At 51.6% G+C, this 24,692-nt stretch overlaps 1 protein-coding gene and 1 long non-coding RNA gene across 4 annotated transcripts in view; one reads left to right on the top strand and one right to left on the bottom strand.

Annotated features, from left to right (window-relative positions):
- Nucleotides 1–2,175: 2,175 nt before the first annotated feature.
- LOC144367474 (uncharacterized) lies at nt 2,176–5,182 on the bottom strand. The gene is made up of 2 exons (XR_013426890.1): nt 4,768–5,182; nt 2,176–3,912 (listed from the first exon to the last, which is right to left on the bottom strand). It is a non-coding gene; the product is annotated as an uncharacterized LOC144367474 (long non-coding RNA).
- An 86-nt stretch (nt 5,183–5,268) lies between these two features.
- The window catches only part of LOC101973730 (general transcription factor II-I repeat domain-containing protein 2B), a 31,616-nt gene continuing 12,192 nt past the window's right edge, over nt 5,269–24,692 (top strand). The window contains exons 1-9 of one of the 3 annotated variants that reach the window (XM_078023930.1): nt 5,269–5,414; nt 10,798–10,901; nt 16,001–16,139; nt 16,386–16,466; nt 21,132–21,251; nt 21,982–22,165; nt 22,322–22,350; nt 24,273–24,327; nt 24,629–24,672. In XM_078023930.1, the coding sequence (XP_077880056.1) occupies nt 10,803–10,901; nt 16,001–16,139; nt 16,386–16,466; nt 21,132–21,251; nt 21,982–22,165; nt 22,322–22,350; nt 24,273–24,327; nt 24,629–24,672 (751 nt within the window). In that variant the 5' untranslated portion in view covers nt 5,269–5,414; nt 10,798–10,802. Of the gene's footprint in view, nt 5,415–10,797; nt 10,902–15,956; nt 16,140–16,385; nt 16,467–21,131; nt 21,252–21,981; nt 22,166–22,321; nt 22,351–24,272; nt 24,328–24,628; nt 24,673–24,692 lie in introns of all 3 variants that reach the window. The other 2 variants (XM_078023932.1, XM_078023931.1) reach the window with 2 other exon arrangements.

Here is a 24,692-nt window from a genome sequence, read left to right as displayed (position 1 = left end):
ACAGTTCCTTTGTTTAAAAAAATATATATGGGTAAGACCAAAAGCCCCTTTACCCATGTAACTCCACATATGCATTACCATGGAAAAATATTATTTTTGTCGTGTGTTTAAAGAAAATGTTTTAATATGTATCCCATATTGCAGTTTCTTTTAACTCCAAATTCCCTAACTGTTCCTTTGGACCTGTCCCCAGCTCTCACATTTTTGCACATTAATGTAAGTTAATTAATTAATTAACCACTTTTTTGAGGGACGAGGGGTACTGGGGAACCCAGGGTCTTGCACATGCGAGGCACGCATTTTAGGACTGAGCTGCACCCTTAGCCCTGAGCTAACCGCGTCTCATTTAGCCATTCTTTTGGTGAACGTTTGGTTTGTGTGTGAGTGGTGTGAGGCCAGGCTACATATTTATTGATAATTCCAGAGGTTGTCTGAGGAGCCAGGCGCTAAGGCGCACCCTGTAATCCCAGTGGCTCGGAGGATCAGAAGTTCAAAGCCAGCTTCAGCAACAGTGAGGCACTAAGCAATTTGGTGAGACCCTGTCTCTAAATAAAATACAAAAAATACGCTGGGGATGTGACTCAGTGGTCAGATGCCCCTGAATTCAACCCCAGGTACCAAAAAAAAAAAAAAAGTTTGTCTGAATTTATGATAAATGTCCAATACAGCAGTTTTGTTTTTGTTTTTTCTGTGCTGGCATTAAACCCAGGACCTTGTGCATGCCAGGCAAGCCTCTGCCCCAGAGCTGCAGCCCCAGCCTCACAATGAATGTGCTTGAACCTGATTCCCTGTGCATCTCTGTGAGAACATCTCTTGAGTTGATGTTGATAAATAATAATTCAGGTTCATAGAAAAGGTTAGTTTTGGAAATTCTTAATAGACACCTTCAATTTGTTTTACATGAAATACATCAATACAATAAGATTTTCAGGGCACAGTGGGACACACCTATAATCCTAGTGGCTCAGGAGGCTGAGGCAGGAGGATTACAAGTTCAAAGCCAGCCTCAGCAATGACGAGGTGCTAAGCAACTCAGTGAGACCCTGTCTCTAAATAAAATACAAAATAGGGCTGGGGATGTGGCTCAGTGGTGGAGGGCCCCTGAGTAGTTCAATCTCCAGTAATCTCGCCCCCTGCAAAAAAATTTATTTTGATGTAGTCTGTTTTACTAATCATATCTATTGGAACTTCTGGGTTTTTTTGTTTGTTTGTTTTTTAATTTACATATGACAGCGGAAGGCATTACAATTCTTATTACACATGTGGAGCACAAGGAACTTCTGTATTCTGCCTTGTTTAGGAATACTATCTTTACCCAAGGTATAGTGTTTTATACAATGTAAAACATTTAATGTAACTCTTTTCTTTTTGTTTTATATTCATTTTATATTAACTCTTTCGGTTTTATATTTAAGTTGATTTTTGAGTGGTTGAAGCCAGACTACATATTTATAGGTATTTTTTTTCCAGAGAAATTGCTGATTATCCTTAAATAATTTTTTGGCTTGCACAGACATTATCTGAGGATTGGAAATGTTGTTTTTAGAAAACTCTTTTTAGAACATATGATAAATTTTCGTAAATTCTCAGGTCGGTTTCTGGAAGCTCCTTGCTCCTCCTGCCCTGTTCTTGCTCTGCTGTGACAATGTCTCACCTGTGGTGGCTTCACGATCTGCTCTGATTTTTGTTCAATCAATTTTCTTTTCTTCCCTGTTCTTTTTACAAAATTGACTTTGCGATTCATAACATTTACTGCTATATAAATTATAAAAATTGCCTTGTCAGGCAGCATAAAAAATCCCACTGGGATTTTGAGTGAAACTGCATTAAATTAATGAGCTAATTCAGAGAAATCAATGAGGAGAAGTGACATTTACAATGGCAAGTCTTCCTATCCATGAAGGTGGTACTCTCTATCATTACCGCTGGCTTCTGTCACTGAACGGAGCCAGCCCTCTGCGTGTGGATAGATATTGTGCACTGTTGAGAACATACTTTTTGAGATCCCAACTTTTCAGGGCAGTGATCTCCAAATTATTTTGATTACATATTCATATGAGTGAAATTTGTGAGCATGAAAAAACATACATTAGTTACATACATATTGATATAAATATGTACTTTATGAAAAGTCTTAAAAACTTATATAATGAGGTAAAAATCAAATCACAATACTTTTTTTTAGACAAATGTTTTATTTTGTTATTTAAAAACCATTTACGCTCATTAAAAATAGCAGTGGTTGCCAAGCACGGTGGCACACACCTGTAATCCCAGGGACTCGGGAGGCTGAGGCAGGAGGATCACAGTTCAAGACTAGTCTCAGCAACTTAGCAAGGCCCTAAGCAACTCAGGGAGACCCTGTCTCTAAATAAAATATTAAAAAAGGGCTGGGAATGTGGCTCAGTGGTAGAGAGCCCCTGAATTCAATCCCTGTTACCAAAAAAAAAAAAAGAGGAAACTTGATCTGAGGTGGGGCTTTGGGGAGGGCTAGATGATGTCACTAGGGTGGAGCCCCTGGACTAAATACTGGTGGCTTCCTAAGAAGAGGGAGAGAGACTAGAAGAGAGACATTCATGCACTCTGTCTCTTGAAACAGGATGATCTGCTCCACCTTGGGACTCTGCCATTAAGAAAGCCATCGCCAGCTGGGCATGGTGGCCCACACCTGTAACTCCAGCAGCTCGGGAGGCTGAGACAGGAGGACCAAGAGTTCAAAAGCAGTGTCAGCAACAGCGAGGTGCCAAACAACTCAGTGAGACCCTGTCTCTAATAAAATACAAAAAATAGGGCTGGGGATATGGCTCAGTGGTTGAGAGCCCCTGAGTGCAGTCCTGGTACAAAAAAAAAAAAAAGAAAAAAAGAAAGAAAGAAAGCCATTCCCAGATGTGAGCCCTCTCCTTGGACCATAAATATGAGTCAAAATAACCTTTTTCTTTGTAAATTCCTCCACGCACGTGTGATGGTTTGGACAGGAGGCGCCTCCCCAGAGCTCCTCTGTTAATGCAGAAGTGTTCAGAGGTGAAGTCACTGGACTGAGAGCTGTGGCCTGACCACCCATCCTAGTTTTAATGAATTGACTGCAGTAACTGTAGGCAGGTGGGGTGCTGGAGGGGAGGGTCTCGGGGGCTGCCCAGTAGGGGCACATCTTCCCTGCAGCCCCCTCCTGTCTCTCTGCTCCCGGCTGCCACAAGGCCAGCAGCACTCCCGCTCCCCCATAACACCCTTGCACCACGATGTTCTGCTCAGTCACAGACACAGAGAGCTGGGGACTAAACCTCCGAAACCATGAGCCAAATAAACTTTTCTCCATTTAAGTTGCTCTTATCAGGTATTTTGGTTAGAGTGATGAGGAGCTGACCAGCACAACAGAAAATGGACCAATGCAAATGTCCTTCTACAGGGTCTTGATGGAGGGAGTCACCCCCTTTTCTGCACCTCCATCCCTTCTCCACGCGAGCACACAGCATTTCTCCCCTCTGGAGGAGGCGGCAACGAGGCACCAAAAAACAAAACAAAACAAAAGAAAGCCACAAGCATTCCAGAGAGGATGGAGCTGGAGCCATGGGTTACACAACAGACAAAGTGACTCACAGAAGACTCAGACTACAGGATTTACAATAGGTGGCCCTCGTGACCCTGGGAGACTGTTACCCAAGTGGTGGGGATTAACTCGAGTGAGCTCATGAGAAAGACACTACCTTCCTGGCACCAATTAGAGATTCAAACCACTCAGGAAACATGTTTTGTTTTTTTTTTCTTTTTAATGAATGGGTTATGGTGTAGATTTTAAGGCAGATTAGGCCATGACGTCCAGGTCTAAGTAGATAAATATAAGAGTTCTGTCCTCTCATAATTTTTGGCAATACAGTTAATCCTCATTATTCCTGAATTCTGCATTGATGGATTTGCCTACAGTTTATTTTTTTTTTAAAGAGAGAGTGAGAGAGGAGAGAGAGAATTTTTAATATTTATTTTTTAGTTATCAGCGGACACAACATCTTTGTTGGTATGTGGTGCTGAGGATCGAACCCTTTGGTATGTGGTGCTGAGGATCGAACCTGGGCCGCACGCATGCCAGGCGAGCGCGCTACTGGTTGAGCTACATCCCCAGCCCTTGCCTACAGTTTATTGGTGCTTCCCCAGGCATTCGAAGACTGCCCAGGGGTGAGGTGCTCACCTTGCAGGTGCGCAGCAGAGGTCACAGAGGCGAGGCTCTGTCTTCCTCTAAACTACAAACAAGATTTGCTTCTTGGTCTAGTTAATGTTACATTTCCCCACATACTTTTCTTGTGTGTATGTGTGTGTGACAGAGACAGACAGATTTCAGGGCTTTGCTGCGACTACGGAGAAAGAGATGGGCTGGATGTGGCATGAATTACAGTGCTTTGGGCTCTAAGTTCAGGGTCAACAATGCACATCAACTAGAGTCCTTCCATAGAAACCCACAAACACATGTATTAGCAGGTTCACAGAAAGGCCCCATCCAGATCTGACGCCCAGAACTCTAGGAGCAAGGGTCCCGGGACTTCAGGGAACAGCTGTGAATCAGGATGGACTGTAACTAATAAAAGCTTTGCAAACAGCTCTTGTTAAAATGCATAAAGAGCAGACACCTTCCCAACAAATTGCTGGGTTGTTGTCTTTGCTTTGAAATAACTTTTTTTTTGGGGGGGGGCATCTTCTAGTAAATAAATCCTCCACAGCCATTAGAAAGAAATGCTAGCAATGCGGGAGCCCCTGTCTCTTTGCAAAAGAAACATGCACCTTAGCACGTGCACGTGGACCTGGGCAGCTGCCGCCAGGGACGAGGACAGGAGGAAGTACAGGAGGAGCGTCGTCGCTTGGCCTGGGGGGACGCCTGCGGTCCTGGCCCCTCGGCAGGCTGCGGCGGGAGGATGGCTTGAGGCCACCGGAGCCGCACAGGAAGACCCCATCTCTCGTTTGGGGGGGACAGTTCCGTTCAGCTATCACGCATCGTGAGGTTTCCTGAAAGTGTCAAGGAGGCGCGACGTTACATCTAGGCAACGGGTAAACGGCCCGCCGACCCTCGGGGACCGCAACCTAATCCGAACGCCGCGACTGCGACGTCGGGCGGAGGGGCCTGGCGGGCGGCCGAGGCCTGGTGGGCACGCCCGGGCCGAGACCGACCACCGGCGGCCTTCCTCGGGGCTTGCGGCCGGGCGCCAGGCAGCGCGGTCGGGCAGCTGGCGGAACGCGAGCACCGGAAGCGGCGCCGCCCACTTGGGGCGCTGCGGACACGCGCGCAAGGCCGCCTCCGGACGCAAACAAAAAGGGGCGCGGGGAAGGGAACGGACGCGCACAGCAGCGCGAGCCAGGGCCGCCGCCCGCACGCCTGCCGGCCGCCGCCCCCGGTCCAGGACCCCGCGGCAGCGCGCAGCCCGCGTCCCCAGGTGCGTATCTGGCCTCGCCGCCGCCGCGGAGCGCGCGCCCGCCTCAGTGCCGCTCCCGAAGGCGGGGGAGGCCAGCGCACGGCGGGCGCGAGCCCTCGGCCGCCCTGGCCCCCAGGCGCGCCCCGAACCCCATCCCCGCGGGCAGGCCGGGAGTGGGGGTGGGGCGGGAGCCCTGCGGCGGGGACGCGGCCGCACGCACGCACGCACGCAGCGCGCGGCCCTCTCCCCTCTGATTGGCTGGGCGAGGGCGGGGGTGGGGGTAGAGACTCGCCTGCCCGCGGTGCGCGCGAGGTCACGCTCCGCCTGGCGTACGAGGGGCGCCTGCGCTGCGTGCCGACGCGCCTGATTGGCCGGATGGGGAGGCGGGGCCGCCGTCGTTGCTCGGGCTCCGCCCCCGACGTCACTCGCTCCCGGGTGGTTTTGTCTGGGTCTGCTGCGCGCCGGGCGACGGGGGAGGGAAAGGCTCAAGCCAGGAGTGCGACCCGTCGCGGTTCCGGCTTCGAGTTCCAGGGGGACAGAAGCCTCCGGGGCTGTGTTGTCTGCTCCAAGCCCATGCTGTTTGTCCTTTGTGTTCGTTTTGTGGTGCTGGGGATGGAACCAAGGCCTGTGCCTGCGGGGCAGGCGCTCTACCATCTGCGCTGTATCCCCAGCCCTGTTCTTAATTGACGCATAATTGTATTTGTTTAGGGGTACAGTGTGACCTCTTCATAGGTGTCTGCAGAGTGTGGTGATGACCAGATCAGGGTGATTGACATCACCCCAAGTACTTATCATTTCTGTATTAGGAACATTCGGGATTCTCTGCTGTTTTAAAATACACAACTGTTGTCAACCGCAATTAAGCTTCTGTGCTACAGAGCATTACCTACTGTTGGCCGTCCCTCTGTCCCTCCTCCCACACTCGTGCCAGCCTCTGCTATCTACTGTGAAATATAAGAACATTCCTTTCCGTGCCTGGCCCATTTCACTTAACATAGTCTTCCAATTCCACCCATGCTGCTGCAAGTGACGGAACGTCCTTCCTCATGACTGAATAATATTCCAGTGTGTATATGTGCCCCATTTCCTTTATCCACCATCTCCTGTTCCACATCTGGAAGCGTTCCTTATTCCAGTTATTGCCAGCGGTGCTGTAGAATTGCAATACAAGTGCAGATTCTGATCTTTCGGATGTGCACCAAGCAGTAGGATTGCTGGAGCACATGGACCATACCTGGTTTCTGTTTCCAGATTTGGGGGGAGCCTCCATACTGTTTCCCACAGTGGCTGTACTACTTCACAATCCCACCAACAGTGTATGAGTTCCCCTCTTTTGGAATTCCTACCAGCATTGTACATTTTTCTTCTTTTTTAAAACGTATGTGTGTCCTGGGATGGAACCCAGTGCCTCACACGTGCTAAGCAAACGCTCCACCACTGAGCGCCACTCCCAGCCCTTTCTTTGTAATTTTATTTTGGGAGCGCTTCTTCCTCCTTTGCCCAAGCTGACCTCCAACTTTCAGTCCTGCCTCAGCCTCCCAAGTAGCTGGGATTACAAGCCTGGCTATTTTTGTCTTTTTGATAATAGCCATTCTATAAAAGCATGTGAGTCGACCTTTGTGTGTTTTAAGGAAAAAAAAAGATGTTTTATTTTTGTGCTGATAATTTTAAAGTTAAACAGATGTCTGGGTATGAAATTGGAAATTGGCCAGTTGGAGACAGCTCACAGCTGCAGCTGAACGACTTGAGCAGACTTTTTCCTTTTTTCTTGGTGGTGATTTGCAGTGATAAACAATTCAGAGTGCATCCTGGTTCTTCCGGCCTTCCTGATTTTTTTCCCCTAAGTGCTGGGATTGAACCCAGGGCCTTGCGCAGGCCCAGCAAGCACTTCCCTGCTGAGCTGCACCCTGCCTGCCCTTCCTGTGTGTTGCTTATCCCCTGAGGTCTGCTGCCCTGAGCCCAGGGCCTCAGCCTGCAAATTCCCTTCCCTCCTCGGGCTGCAGAGCTTGGAAGGTGCCTTCATTTCCCTCGCCCCCCACAGTTGCTCACTCTCCCCATGTGCCCTGGACGGGGTGTCCCGCTCTCTCTTGCCTCTGTTGCCTGTGTTTCTGCCCTGGGTATGCAGCCTGCCTTGCTCGAGAGCACAGGAGTTGGATTCTATCCTCCTTTGTGTCTTGAGTCCCCTTCGTGCCCCCAGTGTAAGTTGTCACCCAGCCGGTGCTTGGTACATTTTAATCGAGTGGTGAACAGGTGCACTTGAGTTTGTAGCTTCATACCCTGTAGACCTGAGCTGAGTGGGAGAAGGCACCTCCAGAACTTGGTAGCTAAGACCAAGCCCTCAGAAACCCGAAGAATGGAGCTTTGGAAAAGAAAACATTGAAATAAATGTTAAAGACTCAACCAGGCTTCTCTTTCAAGATCTCAGAGATTTACTAGATGGAGCAGATGACCTTCCAGGTGTAAGTGACAAACTCAGTTTGTGTGAACTGTCAGTACTTTTAACCTCGGGCCGTGGGGTCCTTGACACATGGCTGCAGGAAGGCAGCCGTGAACAAGACGCAAAGGAGTGAGTGTGGCCGTGTTCTAGTGACATTTTATTCACAGAACCAGGCGGCCTCCGGATTTGACCCCCATGCTGCGGAGGGCTGACCCTGTTCTGGAGGTTTGCTTTGCTCCAGTGAAGTATCGCACAGAGGAAGAGGGAGTCCTGGGACAGCTGGGACGTCCAGGCAGCTGGCGAGTTTGGGTTCTGTTTATTTTTATTTTTATTTAGTTTTAGTTTACATTTCCAGTTTTAGAAGAGCAGAAGTTGGGCTAGGGCTCAGTGGTAGAGCGCTTGCCTAGTATGCAAGAGGCACTGGGTTCACTTCTCAGCACCATATACATATACACCAAATAAAGATCCATCAACAACTAAAAAATATTTTTAAAAAAGCAGAAGTTAATTACTATATAAAATCTGTGATCTAAATAAATGCACTGGTACCTTAGAGGTGATAGGAAAGGAGGTCACCACCGTAGCCTCCAGCAGATTTTATGCTGGAGTACAGACTCATTCCCTGTAGTTTTTAGCCTGATTAGAATGTGGGGACTGCTTCTTGGGAGAATGTTCTTGGGACGGGCATTAGCTCCCTTCAATCATGTCATTGTCTCCGAGCTCTGTCAGGCCTGGCGTGTGCCTCATCAGAACAGAAGAAATGGGCTTCCCTCCACTTGTGGCTCTGCTAAGGCTGCAGTAAACCCCAGGGATTAGAGCACACTTGTTACTTATTTATTTACTGCCCTGCTGGGATTGAACCTGGGGTACTTTTTCACTGATAAAGTGACCCAGCCCTTTTTTATTTGATTTTTGAGACAGGGTCTCACCAAGTTGCCCAAACTGGTCTTGAACTTGAACTTGCAGTCCTCCTCCCTTGGCTTCTCAGTGCTGGGCCTGCAGGTGTGTGCCACCTTGCATGGTTTGTTTTGTGGTACTGGGGTTGGAACCCAGGGCCTGGTGCGTGCCAGGCAAGACCTCTACCACTGAGCCACACCCCTAGCCCTCGGCTTTTCTCTCTCTCTCTCTCTCTCTCTCTCTCTCTCTTTCAAGGATTTTTATTTTTGCTACTGGATACTGAAACCAGGGGCACTTTTCCACTGAGCAGCACCCTCAGTCCTTTTTATATGAGACAGGATCTCAATGAACTGTTGAGGATCTCACTAAGTTGTTGAGATTGGCCTCCAACTTGAGAGCCTCCTGCCTCAGCCTCCTGAGACACTGGGATGAGCTTGTGCCACCATGACTATATGTTGCTTGCCTGCTGGGGTTGGAACCCAGGGCCTTGCACCTGCTGGGAGGTGCTCTTACACTGAGCCCAGCCACAGTCCTCTTAGGGATTGCTGTGGTATCATTAGCAGAAAGTGGGGTCCTTCCTCTGCTGCCAGCAGGTGTCCATCAAGCAGCTTCCCTCTGTGTCTCAGAGGAAGGCTTTGCTGAGACTTTATGGAAAGAATTGTCCAGAGTTCGACAGGCGCCCCACCACGCAGCTGTTAAGCCATGGTCACCTGCAGAGGCAGGAGAAATGGCTATGTCCACCCTGTGGGCGGTTCCCACCTTCAGCCTCAGGCACAGCTTACTCAGGGCAGGGTGGGTGGGGCCTGGGACATGCCATTCCCTTGATGGTCTCAGTCCTCCCGGCTTCACGTACTACAGCTCCTGACACCCTGCCCGGATGAGGAGTGGGAGACCCCGCTGGGTCAGTGTGGTAGCAGGGCTGGCTGTGGGGCTGCCGTGGACGCAGGCTCACATCGGCAACAACTGGTGGTCAGGCTGTGGCGTCTAGCAGCCCAGGACCTGCGAGGCCACCAGCCAAGTATGTGACGAGGTTCCAGGTAGCCTGAAAAGTGTCCGAGTCACCTTGCAGGTGAACTCTAGGGGCGCTTCTGTCAGTGACACCAGTCCAAAAGAGGCTGGGGTGCGGCTCTTTGGGGGGGGGGTGCGTGCTCAGCATGCCCAAAGCCTGGCTTCCATCCAGCACCAAAAACAGACAGAAAATTAAACTCCCAATCAAAAATCCAGCAAAGGTCTTAGAGAAGAGCCAGATGCCTCTCCAGCCGCCCAGCAGGGACAGGTGTCTGGCAAAGGCAGCTCAGCAGCCTGCACTGGTGCTGAGCAGGGTGTGTCTTGCCCCCAAGACCCCCCCCCCCGCCCCCCCGAGGCCGGGCTGCCCGTGGTGGTGGGACCCTAGGAGGGGGCTGTAGTGGAGGTGGGAGGTCTGCAGGGCGCTGCCCTCAGGAGGACTCCTGTTGTGTTCTCAGGAACTCACTTGGTTCCTACAAAACAGGTGGTTATTAAAGGAGCAAGGCCACCCTCTCCCTGCTTCCCACTTCCTGTCTCCCCACTCAATCCTCTGCTTATGCTCCCACCATTGTGATTACCATTCGCCATGAGGCCCTCACCAGAGACTGAAGCGATGGGGCCACCTGATCGTGGACTTTCAACCTCCAAAAATATGAACTCAATAAACCTCTTTTTTTAAAAAATGAAATATCCAGCCTCAGTTATTTTGTTATAGTAACAGGAAACGACCTAATACAGGTGGTTAACAGATTTCAGAACTAGTTTAACTAGTTTATCTGGAAAAATGCACAATGATGACAAGTTGTATCTGCTGATAAAGGGCTAGAAAAACCTCTCTGAACAATTAAGGATCATAGAAGAAAAATGCAGTCCCTGGAACAGGTATCAGGTGCTCCCTAGGAGCCTTCCCATTCAGGGTCTCAGCCAGGCTCTCTGTGTTCTTCAAGGGTGAGTTTCTCAGTGCAGAAGGATGGTTTGGGCCATCTTGGTGGCCGCCTCATGGCTCTGAAGTGTGCTGAGTCCCTGGTTTTTGTCACTCACGTCCTTGTTGTTTCTTTTGCACAGGAATCATGGCCCAGGTAGCGATGTCTACCCTGCCCGTTGAAGATGAGGAGTCTTCGGAGAGCAGGATGGTGGTGACCTTCCTCATGTCTGCACTCGAGTCCATGGTGAGGTGGTCTGTGTTTCTGCCACGTCCCTTAGTGGGTCCTTATTGACACAGAATTGAGGGGCACTTTCCTGTCATTTATTTTTTCAGGGGGGTACCAAGGATTGAACTCGGGGGCACTCAGCTACTGAGCCCCACCCCCAGCCCTATTTTGTATCTTATTTAAAGACAGGGTCTCACTGAGCTGCTTAGCACTTTGCTGTTGCTGAGGCTGGCTTTGAACTTGCGATCCTCCTGCCTCAGCCTCCCCAGCCCCTGGGATCACAGTTGTACACCAACCCGGCCCGTGTCACTTTTGATGTTGACCCGTTTCTGTCTCTTTTGCTGAAAAGTATAATCCAGCCAACTTCTGAAGACGGAATTCTGACCCAGTGTTTTACATTTTGTGTGTGAAAGGCTGTTCTCCGCAGAGGACGGCAGGCTGTCAGATTGCGATTTGTGAACGTGGGTGTGATGGTATACGTGTGGGCTTTCTGGACGGGAGATGTACTTTTGTTGACTTTTTTTGTATTTTGGTTCTGAGGATTGGACCCAGGGATTCTTAACCACTGAGCCACATCTCCACCCTTTCTTTAATATTTTATTTAGAGACAGTGTCTTGGTGAGATGCAAAGTACCTCACTAAGTTGCTGAGGTTGGATTTGAGCTCACAATCTCCTTCCTCAGCCTCCTGAACCCTGGGATCATAGGTGTGCGCCACCGTACCAGGCTTCTTTGTTATCTTTTGAAAAATATTTTTCTTGTCTAAATTCAGAGCAAAATTGATGCCAAGTGCCATGGCACATGCCTGTCATCCCAGCGACTTGGGAGGCTGAGGCAGGAGAATCAGAAGTTTAAGGCCAGCCTCAGCAATTTAGGGGGACCCTGTCTCAAAATAAGAAATAAAGAAAGCTGGGGGTGTGTCTCAGTGGCAGAGCGCCCCTGGATTCAATCCCCAGTATTGCAAAATAAATAAATACGACATAACTTTGCCTGGGTGGTTAAAATTGGATGAGGAATTTATAAACCTCCGTGTCTGACAGAGACACTGATTTAAAAGGCAGCGTCAGGAGCTCACAGTTGAGAAACCTGACAGCCACCACCTAGGCAGGGGTCAGAGGTCTGCAGTGCTGGGACAGAGGGACAGGGACACCAGCTGCCTCCTGAGCTGGTGCACCTAAGGGGAGAAGCACTGCCGTGGTTTCTGCAGCAGCAGGGACCTGACCAGGAGGCCTCTGACCAGCCCGACCGAGGGGCGTCCCACAGAGTCCCGGGGTCCTCAGGACAGACGGAGAGAAGAGAGCTGCCCAGGTCCCAGGGGGCTGAGAGGGGACGGCCAGACAGGAAGTGTGGCCTGGACTGGATCCTGGGCCAAAATACTGAGTTCAGAAAACAGAATAAAAATGCTGACTTTAATGGATGTACATACACTTTCATTATCCATTAGGGACATCGGTGGGTCAGTTGGCAAAATACCAAATATGGAACTCCCATGTCCACAGGTGTGCGCACTCACACACACACACACACACACACACACACACACACCCAGACCCGTCATCTTTAATCTGCTAAAATCAAATGTAAGGCCTCAGAAGCAACCTTCAGTGGACTGACCTGTGGCCCCAGAGATAACCACCAGGTGCTCGTCGCCAGGTCCCATGAATGTCCCCTCCCCTGGCCACAGGCACTTCACAGATGTGACCAGTTAAGGATCTGGAGTGGGGACCCTCGGGATTGGCCGAGGGCTTATTTGACACCCGAGGAGCGAGCTCCTGGGCCCTGTTCCCAGAGGGCCAGAGGTGCCCGACAGGCACCCAGCAGGACTGGCCCCTGCTCCCGTCCCGGGCTCCGCTGCCCTGGCCAGGCCCCCGCAGGGATGGTCCTGCAGCACTTGAGAGGACGGCGAGGCCCTCCCAGATCTTGGCTTCTGTGTGGGAAGGGGACAGTGATCCAGCTCTGTGTGTGTGTGTGACCCAGGAGAGGCAGGGACAAGCTCAGGGGAGGGGCAGCCAGGGAGGGGCAGATCAGGGGACGGCCACCCAAGGCCCGAGCTGGAAAGGACATGGAGAAGGTCAGCCAGCTGCAGCAGAGCGAGGGAAGTGGTCAGGACAGGCTTGGGAGGTGCGTGGTGGCCAATCGCCAAGCTCTGGGTGTGTGATGCGAAGCCCTGGGAAGTTGGGTGAAGGAAGTCCAGGGGCCAAGAGGCCGGGGGCAGACTGGCCGCAGTTCATGTGGGGACTGGGTGGCTGGGGTGACGGAAACTGCAGAGGCCACTGTTGGTGATTCTGTAGTTCATCCTAACATTGGATAACAGACATACACACAAGTTGCCATTTTAAGGCTGCAGCTCAGCGGCTTTGGGGCCTCCACCATGCGGTCACCTCGTCCATCTCCAGGACGTCCTCTTCCTAGGCACAAAGTCCACTCCCAGGAGGGGCAGTTGTGCATTGGCCCCTGCCCTAGGCACTCCTGGTCTTCAAGCCTCCAGACCCAGGCTGGCCTCCACACGCGGGCTGTCCAGCTCTCAGGCCTCCGAGCCACACACTGGCCTGCGCTTGGCCAAGCAACCCTGGACAGCAGATCCCTAGCCTGTGGCCCCAGCCCCGCCCCCGGCCGTGAGTCAGAGCTGCCCTGCACTCACCTAACCTAGGGTCGTTTCCACCAGGCCACACCTACACGGTGGGCACAGGTCGTGCCCTGGGGATCAGGAGGCTGGTCCTGCCCAGCTTTGCAGGAGAGGAGGGCCCTGCCTCTGACCAGCTGGAGAGAAGACAGGACCCAAAGCCGCCCCCACACCATCCTGACGCTGGGAGATGGGGCAGGGATGTCTGCGCACCTCCCAGGGCTCCCGTCCATCTGTCTGCCTGCACCTTTCTCCACGGAAGCTGCTGGTCTTCTCTTTCCATGTTCTGTTCTTGGCCCACAAGTACCGGATCTCAGTGCTGGTGACTGCAAGGTGGCAGGTCTGTGATTGGGATGTGAGGCACCCTCCAGAAGCTCAGATGTGAGCCGGTGTAAGAATGTTCAGCCGGGTGCGGTGGCACACACCTGTGATCCCAGCAGCTCAGGAGGCTGAGGCAGGAGGATGGTGAGTTCAAAGCCAGTCTCAGCAAAATCGAGGCCCTAAGCAACTCAGTGAGTCCCCCCCACCCAAATAAATTACAAAATAGAGCTGGGGGCGTTGCTCAGTGGTCATTGCCCCTGAGTTCAATCCCTGGTACCCCCTCACCCCAAAAACAGAACGTTCAGAGGTGAAATGATCAGGTCACAAGAGATGTGACCTATTCAGTAGACAAAGCCACTGTCCACCTTGGGGGTTTCTTAGGGTGGTAACTATAGGAGGCAGAGACAGGGAGGAGGTCATGGGGGGGTGGAGGGCCGCTGGCTTTGTGGTCTATATTTTGTCCCTGGGAGCAGAGCTCTCTGCCCCCTGGTTGCCAAGGCCCGAGAGCTCCTCCTCTCCACCGCCCTTATCAGTGATCTGGTCGGAGTGACAGCAGAGCTGACTAACGCAGCCTCTCCCCAGTGTTGGCAGGAGTCACTCTCCAGAGTGCTGTCAGCACTGTGTTTCAAGAACCTAAAAAGAATTTACACTCTTTGTGTGCAGGTGTCCCGCCGGGGAGAGTCTGTCTCCTGGAAATGACCAAACATGCCCAGAGTATTTACCGTCACGGCCCTTGGTCCGCTGTTATTTATAATAGGAACAAAACCCCTGGATGATGTTACTGCTAAGCCAGGGTATGTGTGGCGTAGAATATCATGTATTCACTTAAAGGTCATTTTTTTCAGGATCATTTAGTTGTATTTTGAGAAATGCTCAAAAATTAACGTTGGCTGGGGATGTGGCTCAAGTGGTAGCGCGCACCTAGCATGCACAGGGCACTGGGTTCGATCCTCAGCACCACATAAAAATGAAATATTGTGTCCACCTAAAACTAAAAACTAAATATTAAAAAAATACTGTCAAGGTAATAAATCAGAACACCAGCCTATGTTCAGTAGTACAATCCCGATTTTGTTTTTAAACATGTGTACGCTGTTCTTGACCAGCCTGGGCAACACAGTGTGGTCCCATCTCAAAACAAACACACATCTCTGCATGTGTGCATGTTCCCAGGTGTGTGTGGTGGCTCCTCTTGGTAAAGGGTTTACAGGTGATTTTTCTTCCATGTACTTCGATGTGTCTGTACCAGGGATTGAACCCAGGGTTGCTCTACCACTGTGCTACATCCCCACCCAGCCCTATTAGTGTTTTATTTTGAGATAGTGTTTCCCTAAGTTGCTGAGGCTGGCCTCCAACTTGAGATCCTCTTGCCTTGGCCTCCCACCCGAGTTGCTAGGATTTTGGGTGTGTACCACCATGCCCAGCTACAGGGTATGGAGTGTAGAGGATAAAGGAGGTTTCCGATGCACAGAGGCCAAAGCTGGCCCAGAAGATTCTACAACCACTAAGATAAAGCATCTGCAGGTGGAGGATCTGTAGAATCTCTGGGGATTCTTGTGTCTGTTGGGACAGGAACCTGCAGCACTGCCCCAAACATCGAGCGTGTCTGTCTGAATTCTCACACCTGGCGTCTCGGTTGTGAATGATTAGCGTGTTGGGCCATGTTGGAATAGTAGGTGCTCTCTCCACCGTCCATGCAAAATGATGTTGTGAAATTGTTGTTAAAGCAAGAGTCTGCGTCCAGAGGGTCAGGAGAAGCCCTGACGGAGGGACGCGTAGCACCTTAATGTAGCTTCCTTTCCGGCTTTCATGACATGGTATTTGCTGCATAATTTTTTTCATGGTGATTTTTCTCTTTCCAAACAGATATTCCTCTTGGGGGGAGGCAGTGACCAGGGGTTGAACTCGGGGACACTTGGCCACTGAGCCACACCCCCAGCCCTATTTGTGTTTTATTTAGAGACAGGGTCTCCCTGAGTTGCTTAGGGCCTCACTGTTGCTGAGGCTGGCTTAGAACTGACGATCCTCCTGCCTCAGCCTCCCGAGCCTCTGGAGTCACAGGAGTGGGCACCACGCCTGGCTCAGATACCCCTTCCTTTACCTACTTTTGGTTCCTCTCCTGAACTCCAGATCTGCCCGTGTCTGGACAACGCCATTCGCTGCTTCTCTTGCAGTGTAAGGAGCTGGCCAAGTCCAAGGTGGAGGTGGCCTGCATCGCCGTGTACGAGACAGACGTGTTCGTGGTGGGCACCGAGAGGGGATGCGCCTTCGTCAACACCAGGAAGGATCTGCAGAAGGACTTCGCCAGATACTGTAGGTGTTCACGCTCCCCCTCGTGTTTCCCAGACCTGAACATGCGTGGGGGCCAGGCTGTGTCTTACGATCTTCTGAGCTTCACGTGTTGTCCTAAGCATGTTTGTTGTCGTGTTGTGTCACGTTGTGTCGTGTAGTGTTGTGTCATGTGATGTTGTGTTGTGTAGTGTTGTGGTGCTCGGGACGGACCCAGGGCTGCGCTACCACGGAGCCACTCCCCCAGCCCTTTTATTTGTTTTATTTGAGATGGGGTCTTGCTAAGTTGCCGAGGCTGGCGTGGAACTTGCAACCCTCCTGCCTCAGCCTCCTGGATCACTTTGATTACAGGTATGCGCCACCGCATCGGCTCTTTGGGACTTTCAGGGCGGGCCTTGAGCAGGCCACGGCGTATTCAAGTGCCTGGGGAATTAGTGAGCACTTGTGGCCCCTGTCAGGATGACTTCAGGTGTGAGAGCTGACACCTGTGCTGTGGCCATCTCTAGGAGGAAGGAGGGTCGAGTTGGCAGGTCGGTATTCCTTGGAATCAAAAAAGGAAAAACCCAGGTGTGGTGGCGCACGCCTGTAATCCCCGTGGCTCGGGAGGCTGAGGCAGGAGGACGGTGAGCTCAAAGCCAGCCTCAGCAATTTGGTAAGGCCCTAAGCAACTTACCAAGTCGCTATCTCAAAATAAAAAGTGAAATAAGGGCCGAGGATGTGGCTCAGTGGCTAAGCACCCCTGGATTCAATCCCTGGTGCACAAAAAGGAAAAATATTCATCAGTTTTGTCAGAGGTCATAAGGGTGAGTGTGTGTGTTTGCACATCTGTGTAGTTCATATAGCTGCCTCCAAAGGTTGGCCAGGGGTATGTGTGTACGATTTTACTGCAAAACACTTATCTATTCATCTAAGACATCCCGTCTGTGTTGTGTCTCCGTGTTTCGTAATATCTCTGCTGTCTTGTTTTAATGCCTGTATGTTGGAGATACATATCAATATTTCCACTTTTGTCTCGATATTAATAATTTGTTTCCCTTTTTTTCCTAAATACATCTTGCAAAAGATCTAACCACCTGGCTCTCCAATAGCTAATGTTTGGCTTGTTTATTTCTCTATTCCCTGTTATGTCTATTCTCCTCTTTGTTACTGACATACTGTATTTTTTATTGGGTTCAATTGCTTTTCTTTTCTTGGTTTGGTAGCTTAGGTCACTGACTTTTTTCCCATTTCATGTGTTTAAAGTTAGGATTTTCCCTCGAGGCAATGTTTTAGCTGCCTTCCACTTGGGATAGGTTTTCGTGATCAGGTAGCTAAAAATATTTTCTGACCTTCACAGTCTGGGGGTGGGGGCACCCCTGAGCTACTGGAAACCTCTACTCGGCCTCAGGGCCTGGGAGATCTTGGTCAGGCATTGCAGGTCATTTTGTGGCTTCTTTCACTTAATGGATCATGCAGAGCACATGGTGACCTCAGTCTTCCCTCGGCTAGAGAGGCTGCTCTTAGCTCTGGACCCCGGTGTTACTGCTGGACGTGGACGGCCCTCCTTCTATCTTATTTGGCAAAAGAATATTCTGTGAAAATCCCTTGAAGCCCCCTTGTATAAATAAAGCAAATGCAGGCTCTTCTCTCTCTCCTTCCAGTTTGAAGCAGGACGCTAGGTCCTAAAGCCGTCCTGCCCCCACTTTTTGAGAATTACTTTCTGGGTCTGTGATTTTCGCCGTGTTTCTCAACTGGTACACTTCACACAAGGGGAACCCAAAATCCATAGCCCGCACAGGCCTTGGGCAAGAGGAGTCTTCCTTTTTGACTTGACCTAGAAGCATTTTGCTTCAGTTCTGACTACGCGGGGCCTTTCTTCAGTATTGATTTCTAATTACATTCCACTGTAGTCTAAAAAGGTGCTTCAGGTGATTTCAGTTCTTTTGAATTTATCAAAACCTGAGGTCTGGCTCAGCATATCATTTGTATTGGCAGACATTTCATGTGCACTTTAAAGAACATTGGCTTGTGCAGTTAATGGGCCAAACAGGTCAGTTGTCGAATATTGTTCTGCACTCTTTCTGGTTTTTGCCTACTTATTCTGTTTCTGACCAAGGGAGGATTAAAATCTCTAACCTGGGTGTGCGGCGCCTACCTACAATCCAGCTACTCAGGATCACGCATGTTTCCATTGTTGTGAAACAGATCTCTGATCTCTGAATCTTGCAAGTCTGAACCTCATACCCAGTAAACTACCCCTCTTCCTAGGCCCCCAGGCCTGCCGGCTCCCAGCCCGCTCCCCATTCCTGTGAGTTCTGCTATTTTGACATCTCATACAACAGAATCATACACTAGGTAGAACCCTAACTTTTGAAGGGTAGTTTTTCCAAATACTAGGTTTTTGGTTGGCAGTTTATTTTTTTCTTCTTCTTTTAGCACTTTGAAAACATCAGCCTGTTCTTGTTGGCCTGCAGAATTCCTGCTGAGAAGCTGCTGCTGGTCTTATGGAATCTCCTGTGTGTGCTAAACCGCCTTCCTCTCCTGCCCCCACCCTCTCCTTGGCTTTGAGTTCAGGCAGGGCTCTCCAGTGCACCCGGGCGGGGCTCTTGGGTTCATCCCCACTGGAGTTCATGGAGCTTCTTGAATTTGAAAAAAAAAAATATCTGATTTTCCTCCTCAGATTTGGGAAGCTTGGGGCCATTATTTCTTCAAATAAACTCTGTCCTTTTTGGGGCTGGGGATGTGGCTGAAGCGATAGCGCGCTCGCCTGGCATGCGTGCGGCCCGGGTTCGATCCTCAGCACCACATACAAACAAAGATGTTGTGTCCGCCGATAACTAAAATAAATAAATAAATAAATTCTCTCTCTCTCTCTCTCTCTCTCTCTCTCTCTCTCTCTCTCTCTCTCTCTTCCCCCCCCCCCTCTCTCTTAAAAAAAGAATTTAAAAAATAAAAAAATAAACTCTGTCCTTTTCTTCTTTTGGAATTCCCATTGTGCATGTGCTGGTCTGCTTAATAGAATTTCTCAACCCCCTTAATCTCCCTTTCCTTTCCTTCCTTCTTTTGCTCTGTTACTCAATGATTTCCAACAGCCTGTCTCCTTCATGTTCCCCCTTGTTTCTTTGGACCAGTCGAGTCTGCTGTTGAATACTTCTGATGAATTATTCAGTTCAGTTACTGTATTTTTTAACTCTAGAGTTTGTGTTTGATTCTTTTTATAAATTCTCTTTCTTGGTGTTCTATTTTTTTCATGCATTGTTTACCTGTTTCTGTTTAATTGTTTATCTGTACTCTTAGCTCATTGAGCATCATTATGATAATTATTCTCATTTCTTTGTCAGGCAGCTCGTAGATCTGCATTTCTTTTGGATCTAATTCTGAAATTTTATGTCATTATTTTGGGCCATGTTTCCTTGTTTCTTTGTAAAGCTTATCAGTTATTTCTTGTTGTTCTGGTGTTTAGACATTTAAAAAACATCAACTTGTTTCAGTCTTTGCATGTGGACTTTGTGTAGGGAAGGCCTCACCAGTTAGCCTGGCTGGAGGTTCCAGGACCTCTCAAGCCTTATTTGACCTTGCTCTCCCTGTCACCAGATGGTGGAACTGCTGCTTTAACATTCTGCATATTCTGTTTTCAGTGGCTTCAAACTCTGGTGCAAATGTCATTAGTATAAATCAAGTGGGACGGAAACCAGTGCCTCAGGCAGACCCCAGACAGACCAGAACTCTGAGCACATAATCCCTTCTTTCACTTCTGTCCCAAGGAAGGAGCTTCATTACTGGGGTGGGGTCCTCCAATTGTTCTGTACTCCACCACATAGAGGTAGGGGTACAATAGGTGTCCCAAATACTGAGAATTTTGATACTTCTTGCACTGGAATAACTTCCTTTTGGTTTGGTTTGGTTTGGTACCAGGGATTGAACCCAGGAATGCTTAGTCGCTGAGCCACACCTCCCAGCCCTTTTTATTCTTTGAGATAGGGTCTCACTAGGTTGCTGAGACTGGCCTCAAACTTGTGCTCCTCCTGCCTCGGCCTCTCCAGCAGCTGGGATTACAAGGTGCACAGTGACGCTAGCATCTGGGATGCCCGGTGGCACTCCCCTCCCGGGGCTCCGCGGGGCCTTCCTGCAGCTTCTGCGGGTTCCCAGCCGGCCCCCCGCACGTCTAGGATCCCCAGGCACTCCAGAGTTTGCCTCCCCGCGAATCCCTGCAGCACAGAGCTGCCCAGGCAGCTTCCCAGCTGCGCCCTCAGCTGCCATGACTGTCCCTCACTCTTGTCACCCCTTGGCACTGATTTCTTATCACTAGTTGATCATCCTTTTAAGCTTTCCCTGCCCAAATGATTTCGCAGTTTCTACCCCCTGACTTCATCTTGATTAAAACAACCAGCTGTAAACTTGTGGAGCGGCCATGCTGGAGGCCCAGATGTTCAGAGGGGTGGTCTGCCTCACAGTGATCGCCACTTTCCACAGCATGGTAAACGAATTTCTGGGATGAAAATGTCTTCAAACTCTAGTCTGTCTTTCCAGGTTGGACTATTGACAGGTCTCTGTATCAGCAGATTCATTGCAGCGTGCGCTGTGTCCTGTTCATAAAAGTCTACACTAGTTTTGTTTTGTTTTGTTTTGTTTTGGTACCAAGGATTGAACCCAGGGACTCTTAACTCCAAGCCACATCCCAGCCCTTTTTATTTTTTGAGGGAGGGTCTCACTGAGTTGCTGAGGCTGGTCTTGAACTTGGGATCCTCCTGCCTCAGCCTCCCAGTCCCTGTGATTGCAGGTGTGCATTTCTGCACCCGGCTCGCTCTTTTCTTTCTTTCCTGGTTTTGTTTGTTCCTTTCCAGCTTTCTTTGAACACCCACAGGGTGGACTGTAGGTGGGCGCAGTGGGGACTGTAGGTGGGCACAGTGGGGACTGTGGGGTGGGCACAGTGGGGACTGTGGGGTGGGCACAGTGGGGACTGTGGGGTGGGTGCAGTGGGGCCCACGGCAGGGAGCCGGTGGCCCGTGCGCTGACCTTGCCCGTGGTCTGCGGCAGGCCTCATGGAGGAGCCGAGTGAGGCGAAGCCCCCCCGTCCTGCCCACGGGCCACAGGCGTCCCCAGGAGAAGCAGAGACGCTCAGGAAAGCAGTTGGGGACCACTTCTGCCTCTGTTACGGTAAAGCCCGCCTCGAGCACGAGCCCTCTGGTCACTAAGGGACAGGGTGTGACAGCCACCAGCATGGCTCCCAGGGCGTTGTGGGCATTTTAAACCCACTTTCTAATCAGGTCCAGGCTGAGTGTCCTTCGGCAGCATCTGTCTCAATCCAGCCCCTCTGTGCTGACCGGGCTTCCTGCCCTGGTCCCCTCGCAGAGCCCCCAGCAAGACTGGGTCCAGGGCCCCTCTCCCCTCAGCTGTCTCTGTACCTCCCGTGCCCCCCAGGGACCTTAGGACAGCCCAGCAGTGCCTGCAGGAGGCCCTGGGCTCAGCCCCCAGTACACAGGCAGAACCCTCGGCAGGCGCCCCCGCAGCTCACCTCCATGACCCCCAGCACCCCAGGACCTCGTTCCTCCTCCAAAGACCTCAGCATGTCCGTCCCCTGCAGGGGTCTGGACATTCAACTTTGGGGTCCTCCAGGTGACATCCCTCTATGAGGAGTCTCAGGTGACATCTCTCTGAGAAATGGGGCTTCATGCCTGGGGGCTCACCGCCCCTTCGGAGTCCGACACCACCCCAGCTGGGCGCCTCCCAGAGGTGAAGGCTGAGGGTAAAGCCCGCAGGAGGGAGAGGGACAGGGGCTTTCTGCTTTTGATGTGTGATCAAAGCCAGCGCCACCAACTGGGCTCACTGGTTACACCAAGTCCAGCCGCGGGTAGCGTCCTCACACCGTCCACGGCTTGCCCTCTAGGGAAGGCGCTGGGGACCACGGCGATGGTGCCCGTCCCCTATGAGCAGATGCTGCGCGACCAGGCGGCTGTGGAGGTGCAGGGCCTCCCAGAGGGGCTCGCCTTTCAGCACCCCGAGAATTACGACCTCGCCACCCTCAAGCGCATCCTGGAGGACAGAGCGGGGATCTCGTTCATCATACACAGGTGACCCGCCCGTGCCCTCCCCGCGGTGCGCTTAGAGCTGCCTGGATGGCTTCGCTGACTGGCTGTTGAGTGTCCTGTGGCCCTGACGAGGGGACCGTCCGCGGTGCGACGTGCTGGTGTGCTGCGGTCGGGTAACCGGTGTTGGTTTTCTTGCAGACCTTTCCTAGGTCCTGAGAGCCAGCTGGGTAAGTGACAGCTACTGTCCCTCGGCTTGGCTGCACTGACCGGCCGAGCACCTTCTGCTTCTCCTTAAAACTCGCACCTGGGCACATCTTGTGCTTCCTCCTCGGCAAGCAGGGTCAGGGCGCCGTCTTTAGGGACTTGAGCATAGGGAAGGACATGTGCACCCAGGAGAGCTGTGACCCTGCCCCCAGGCCCCCGCTTGCCTCCCCAGAGGGCAGTAAGGCCACCTCTTCCCTGTCCATGGAAGCGTGTGGCGCAGGCACCCCCATATTGGGATGTTGGCACTGCTGGCTTCCAGAGGGGACCTAGGTGTGCTGCTGTGGTCTAGAGGAGTGCAACCACCTAGCTGAGCCAGGGACGGCCTCTGTGCTGTCAGGACGGCTGCAGGGGGCCCGGGCCCGGGAGGGGCTGGAGAGGAGCTGGCCCTGGCCCTGGCCCCTGCGCTAAGCCGGGGCTGCACAGGTCAGTTCTCAGGGAAGCCACCCACAGACCAGCCAGAAAACTGTGTGTGTGCCCAGCACCCACTGGCACCAGGCCCCGCACGGCTCCTCGGCCTCAGGCTGAGCAGGGGACCATGTGCCGGAGCAGCTCCAGGCTGTACTTGGCCACCTCCCAGTTCCTCACGCTGTCCTTCCAGGGCGTAGTCAAAGCCCTTGACCTGGGGCCGTCACGGAGGACCAGGACTGAAAAGGGCGCCACACAGCCTCCACCAAGGCAGGACAGGCCAGCCAGGTTGGCTCGCCTCCCCTGAGCCACGGACAGCATGTCGGGGCCATCGTGCGTCCTGCTGGCTCGTGCTAGAATAGGGCTGGACGAGGGGTGGCAGGTGACCAGGTGACCAGCCTCCCGGGCAGCTCGGATCTTCATTGCAGGACAATACCAGAGCTTAGTGGCTGGGCACTGTAAGTCCCTTCACGTACATAGGGTGCCCTGGGGTCCGTGAGGGACGGTGCCCGGACCCTCTGCCAGAGAAGCCCTGCAGAAGCTCAGCTCTTTCCCAGGCAGTGTCTGCAGAGAACCCCCTGGTGCTCACGGCCACCCTGGGCAGTGCAGGTGGTGGCTCTGCTGTGACGACCCAAGTCTGGGCCTGTCTGCTGCCGAATCCACAGCGATGGGTCTGGAGCCCGTGGCCTCGAGGGCTGAATGTGATCAGCCTCCACAACCACCATTTTCCCCAGGAGGCAAAGGGGAAGTTCAGGGCCTTGTCCGAGCACCCAGTGGCGGAGGGTGGGGCCAGCCCATCTGTCCCTCTCGCCCCAGAGCCTCTGCCCAAGTCCGTGGTCCTGGATACAGGGTCTGACCCGAGGGGGCCTCCTTCCCCGCTGCCCTCCCACGATGACTTGAGCCAGGAGTGTTCTGTTCTCCTGCATTTGCTTTCATTGATAGGACTGTTTTTTGTGTTTTGTTTTTTTGTTTTTTGGGTTTTTTAAATATTTTTAGGACACAATATATTTTTTAAATTTCTTTTAGTTGTAGATGTACACAGACGTTTATTTTGTTTTATTTTCTTTATGTGGTGCTGAGGATCGAACCCAGGGCCTCACACTTTCTAGGCAAGTGCTCTTCACTCAGCCCAGCCTCAGCCCCGTGTCTTTTTTTTTTTTTTTTTTAGAGAGAGAGAGAGAATTTTAATATTTATTTTTTAGTATTCGGCGGACACAACATCTTTGTTGGTATGTGGTGCTGAGGATCGAACCCGGGCCACACGCACGCCAGGCAAGCGCGCTACCGCTTGAGCCACATCCCCAGCCCAACACATGCCTTTATTTTACTTTATGTGGTGCTAAGGATCGAACCCAGTGCCCTACACATGCAAGGCAAGCGCCTACCACTGAGCCCCACCCAGCCCAGGTGACAGAGCTCTGAACCCTGGTCACAGTTCCAGGGCTGAGAGGGACCAGCAGGTCTTTGTATTCTTGCACAGGTGCTCATGGGACGGTAGCAGACTCTGAGAGAGCAGTACTGTCACCAAAGGAAAGGTAAGGGACAAATGGCATCCATATCCAGCCACAAAGTGGTAACTTTTTAGAAGTCATAACATTTCCAGTCCAATACGAAGGGCTGTGTTGCTAGTTGTATTCTGAGTGGTTTCATCCAGGCTAGGTAACAGGCACCTCTGACTCTGCAGCAGGTCACTAGCACGTTTGTGTTAAGGCAATTCGCATTCAGGGTCGGTTGGACCTGGGGGCTAGGGATCCAGGGTGCTAGGGCTCTGCAGGCCTAGGAGCCTGTGGCCAGTCCTCACGTGGCCTGTCTTGACCAGACCCCTTCTCCTTTCAGCTGTGGTGCCATCAGCGTGAAAACCGAACCCATGGACGATTCTGGTAGGTCTTCAGAATCAGGT

This window comes from Ictidomys tridecemlineatus, chromosome 10 (genome assembly GCF_052094955.1).
Source record: "Ictidomys tridecemlineatus isolate mIctTri1 chromosome 10, mIctTri1.hap1, whole genome shotgun sequence".
NCBI lineage: Eukaryota > Metazoa > Chordata > Mammalia > Rodentia > Sciuridae > Ictidomys > Ictidomys tridecemlineatus.
This window is presented reverse-complemented; position numbering and strand designations above follow the sequence as displayed.